The 5,389-nt window shown below is 38.6% G+C and overlaps 1 protein-coding gene across 2 annotated transcripts in view; it reads right to left on the bottom strand.

The window, feature by feature from the left end:
* Positions 1-2,103: 2,103 nt before the first annotated feature.
* The window catches only part of CHID1 (chitinase domain containing 1), a 127,589-nt gene continuing 124,303 nt past the window's right edge, over positions 2,104-5,389 (bottom strand). For both annotated transcript variants that reach the window (XM_026059149.1, XM_026059150.1), the window contains 2 exons: positions 5,058-5,100; positions 2,104-2,949 (listed from right to left, as the gene is read on the bottom strand). In XM_026059149.1, the coding sequence (XP_025914934.1) occupies positions 2,851-2,949; positions 5,058-5,100 (142 nt within the window). In that variant the 3' untranslated portion in view covers positions 2,104-2,850. The remainder of the gene's footprint in view (positions 2,950-5,057; positions 5,101-5,389) is intronic.

The raw sequence follows: 5,389 nt of genomic DNA, 5'->3' as shown, positions 1-5,389 counted from the left end.
GAATCAGATGATAGAGCAAAGCTTGTTTCCTTAAACATATCTTAGAAAACTGAGTGATGGAATACTCTGTTGAAATAAACACACTTCCACTTACCATTTGCTATACTAGATATATGCTGTATTAATAGGAACACTAGATATTCATACCCYGGTCATACCCTTGAGTCTTCATGTCCGATATCTTTGGCCCTGCAAGTACTTAATTTAAAGAGTACTTGCTTCTAAGCAAGAACAAACACTTTACATGCATATACATATATATATTTTTTGCTTTGCAGATGAGGAAAAAATATGTTTCTTTGCATTGTAAAACAATGCTTGCCTTGTTTCAAAAAGAACGGAAATGAAAGTCACCTACCTAGCGCCACAGTTCTCCAAGCAGTGCCACCGCAGCCCTCCCACCCACCTTCTGCCCTTTGCTCAGCCTGCCCTACTTGTCCCAGGGAAGGTCAGAAACACGGGTGCACTGATGACTCCACTTTCGCACCCGCATCTCTGTCCTGCGTGATCCTTTCATACGTGCAACGAGGTACAAATTCCACAAGAAACCTGTGCTCCTGTTGGATCGTTGATGGCATACAACTTTGTGGCTTCTCTGGGATCTAATAAAAGGCCAGCGGACACTGCCACGCACTGGAAAGTTAAATGAACACAAGACACAAATCCACTAGAAGTCAGTCTTCATTCGTTCTGGGAGCTCACATGCCTTCCGGTGCTCACTTTTCTTTTCGAACACTGAGTTCACAATAAAGAATTATGCCTACTTTGTTTCTTTTGGAACATTATTTATAAAGTAACAAACATGTCTGGCCCTTTACAGATAAAAGGCAGCATCCCTGGCCTCAGGCACTTGTATACCATGGACGGCTCAAATTCACAGCGCACTCACCATCTGGTATTTAATTTTCATGATACAGCAAGGGTTAGTTTGATCTTTTGACACAGAGGTATCCACTCCATCTCTAAGGATGGAAAAGACACTTCATTCTAACRTATAGCTGAGCTCGAAGACAAACATAACACTTGAACTTCACAGAGAACCACCATGGAGTATAAAAAAAGATGAAAAACATGGGATAAATTACATGCATCTTTTCTAGAGAGGAAACAACAAGCTAAAATGAAACATCCTTTTCTTCCCCAATCCTCCAATTTTGAAATCTCTAGTTATTAGATAGTATAAAAATGGATGCCATTTCAGATCACAACCCCTTCCATTTTTTACTGACCATTTTTTTCTGAAACATTCTGGTTCAGTAGTACCACCAAAAGTAGAAAAAAACAGCATAATAGAATTTAATTCTTGTGCTATTCTAGATACCATTGCCCGAGTGACTTTAAATTGCTTTTGAACGAACTAGAAAGTTCAAGTTAATTGAACACGAGGATTCACATAGCAAATTATCTTAGCACTAATGGTATGGAAGAAAAAAGCTTGATTAGTAAACCCTGCTGGATACTTGCAATGTGAGAAGTCGAGAGGTGCCAGAACTAAATCAGAGAGGTGAAGATCAATAGTTCTTTAATCAGTGGTGGATTACAGCAGGATTTATTCCGCTGAAACCAGCAGGGGCAGATAAATCCCCCACGGAGATTAATTACTGGGAAGGGTGGATGCAAAGAGAGGAGTGTGGTTATCTTTGTGACAACTGTAAGTGGCAAGAAGAGCACCAGAGGGTGTACAGAGCTATTGCCTGGATCTCTGCTGGTGACCTGCAACTCCCTCATCAAATTCCCAGCACTTCCTCTTAGTTCCTTCCAAAAAATTGCCTTGAAGCCCATGTATTTCTACAAACGCAAAACTTACAAAGTGAAAAGCAGGGACAATTTCAGAACGGTTTGGGGGCTTTGTTTTTAAACTGATGGATTGTTAGAGCTTTAGGTTAATAAAAATTCTGTATTGTGGAGGTTAAAGCGCCAACGTGTACAGTAAAGGAACAACAGCTTTGCTTGGACAGATGCTGATCACATTCACAGCACCACTTAAGCCAAGGGGCAGTCAGCTCTGGGGCTCTGAGTATTGGGGCTATCCACGCAATCCATCACTGTGTGCATACTTATCATTTCCATTATAGCCTTTGGTGCTGAAAGTTATGGTTCCCACAACCTAACCGCTAATGCATAATGCACTAGTATTATCAACGGAGACACTAAGCAGGCTAAGCACAGGAGAGAAATCATGGAGTACCTCCTGGATGCAAAAATGAATAAGAAACAAGTCATGAATTGAAATTATTGTGATTTTGAACTACTTATGGAATTTATTAAAATGAAGAACAGAGCTAACAGCATAGCTTGTCAACGTTCGATTCTCTACCAGCCAGAGGGAAAGATATCCAGTTGGTTCACCCCATCCTTATTTTATGCTTACTTACATTAACAACAAAAGACAGCAAGATGTAGAGGGTCCATCATATATTAATTTGCTGGACATAACCTGATGGATGTATTTGTTCACTTACCAGGAATTGTTTCGATTGGCCCCTGTCTTAAACCTTGATCAGATGATATCAACTTCTCAGTGTTGTTTTCTTGTAGAAAATATTCCAGAAAATACTCTGAATTCTACCGCCATCCCAGTTGTGCTGTTCTATTTTCAATGACTGTGAATTCAGGAACTTGAAAAGAAACTTCTGTGTTTTATCTCTGGATTTTATCAGATACTAACAATCATGTTTATGTAGTAAGTCAGAAAAGGTTCTTTATTGGGGAAAAAAAATTGAAGTTTAATACACACATGATATAAATTACAAAAATTATTTTTAAAAATCACCTCTCCAGAATACCCAAATTAATTGAAGGYGGAGTCTCAATGAAGCAAACAAAGTCTTTTGCAGATCGTCTCCTATTTTAAAGCAGGTCATAAAAATAATCCAGGCCTTGTCCCAGCTCCCAGATGGATATTCCAGTGCCCAATTCTTTTGCAAGCTCTAAACGCAATTGGATGGACTAAGACAAAGACACACAAAGCAATCAGCTTTTACTCAGAGGCATTAGACATTCCCTGCTGCCATTTCTTCACGCCATTATCAGGCTTTTAAAAACTAACTATCCTTGAACCAGATGCTGAAAAGCCTAACATCTGTATTTCAAATATTCTCTGGTTACCAAGCATTCAGTGAGAGACAGTAATTGTACCAGTTAATTCAATGACCTAATACACGATAGCTACCTAAATAGACAAAACACCACAGAAATAAATCAGATTTATGAACTATACAAAGGACTATTCCAATTTAGGCTACCATTTTGCAATGTACGGAAATTCTAACTCTTCACAAAAGTTTCCAAGGGTAAAATAAAACTTTATCACTGAAGACAATTAGAACAACTTGTCAAATACCATCGAGGTCTCTTACCCTTGCCTTCTCCCAGGACAGAGTYGTAATTTTCCATGTCAGAATTTCATTTTAAAGAGATTCTGGGAGATTTACATTGAAAAATATCCTTATCTGTGCTACAGGCATTGATTTAGATGTTTATAACGGAAATAATGTTACAATTTATATTCTGCACTTCTCTCAGTTCAGACAATCAAAATAATTTTTTGAACCTTTAACTTTCACGTTTTCATACTTTGAAGGGCAGCACTGCAACGCCTGAACTGCTCACACCACAAGGATGCGCTTAAAGCTCATTTCCACAGGAAACTGAACTAAGTATCAAGATGTCATTAACAGATCTGCTGGGACTGCAGTTCACGACCGCTTTTAACTAACCCTGAACAAGTCGGTTCGGAGCAGACAACCTACCATTGATGACAGCATTAAAAAGGGGAAGAAACACACTTGTGAGGGGGAAATAAAACAATATTTAGTGTTCCATTGACCAAATTTATGTGAACAATTTGTTTTGCCCCCGCATACAAATCTTGTAAAATATTTCATTTCAAACTTGTCGAAATTGGAAAGAAATTCTGTTTCTCTATTTATAAAATTTACCAAACACCACAGTTGAGTATCTGTTATTATTAGGAGAAGACTTAATTTAAGAAAATGTTAAGGAACGCATGTTCCTTAATTAATTAATAAACTTAATTAACCCAGCTAGTACTGACAATAGCCTGGTGAAATCATTCCACATGACCAGAGAGAATGTAGCACAGCAATATTCAGAATAATTTCTCTCTTCTCTGGGAGGTTTGCAATGAGACTTTCCAACACTCTAGGACTGGTGCTAGCAAGAGCATAGTTAGACATGGTAATTAATATCCCATATGTGTTAATACTTCCACTAGTATTAGATTAATGACGGAAGTATCTTCATCCTAATGGAACTTAGGGGAATATTTGCATTTAGAAAAAGGGAGCTTTTGATAATTTCACACTGGTTTAACCATATAAAATGTCTCTGTTCTCTCTAAACATGATATACTTTCATTACAGAAGTAATTTCCTTCCAATATTAAAAGTCAGCAGAGGCTTAAGATACTGCATTTAGGTTAATACAAGAAAATTTAAGACAGCTTCCTAGGAAGGATGAAAGTAACCATTGTATCAAATATACTGGCATATTGCAGATCATTGTATGGACAGAAATCACATGCCCCGCCAAAGGGTTACAATAAGGCCAAACATTTCAGTTTTCAAAACCCTAAAATATGTTCCAGGGAGAAAGAACTGAAAAAAGCAGGGTGATGCAGGGCAACAGTGTGACAAAGGACTCTGCTCCAGAGGAAGGCAAAAACTCCCTCAAGCTTCCAGTCAACGTGATCAGAGGGACATTTTCTTCCATGTCTCAGCATGTCTGCACACACATGAACTGTGCACTCGAATGGATCCTCTCAGGGCACTGGTTCACCCTTACGCGTCTTATCTCTAGACATGGCTAATCTTCAAAGATCCCCCAAACCCAGTTATGCATTAGATGGAAAAACTAAGCTTGTTGTACAGGCAAGCAGATGAAGCCTTGAATCATAGCAAGTATGTCAGGGTGAACTTCTTTCACAAAAGCCTAAGCCCCCGTTCAGCATTTTGTAAAGTGTCTCAATAATCCAACACGTCAAGGAAACACCTCTTTCTTTTTCCTACCCTCCGACCAGAAAAAGGGGCACCTACCTTCAATGTTGGATAGAAGATGGCATGTTTTCCTCCTTTATTTCTGCAAAGCACAAAAATGAAATAGTCACAGCAGGTATGGTAGATTCTCATAGGATTTTTAGCTGAGGTTAGAATTCAAAGACAGTTTCATTCCTTCCCATAAAAAGGAAACAAAGGTAGATAGTGCTAGAGAAAACTATTGATTTTATTCTGAAGAAGCTACTACTATTAAGATGCATCGGTATGTTCAGCACATGGGACTTAATATGCCCATATCAAAGGCAGAGACTACTTGCCATTTGGTAACTGGTATATTTGAGATTTCCTATCTAGTGGCCATTCTGCACTGG

This window comes from Apteryx rowi, unplaced genomic scaffold, assembly GCF_003343035.1.
Source record: "Apteryx rowi isolate R43461 unplaced genomic scaffold, aptRow1 scaffold_152, whole genome shotgun sequence".
Lineage (NCBI taxonomy): Eukaryota > Metazoa > Chordata > Aves > Apterygiformes > Apterygidae > Apteryx > Apteryx rowi.
This window is presented reverse-complemented; position numbering and strand designations above follow the sequence as displayed.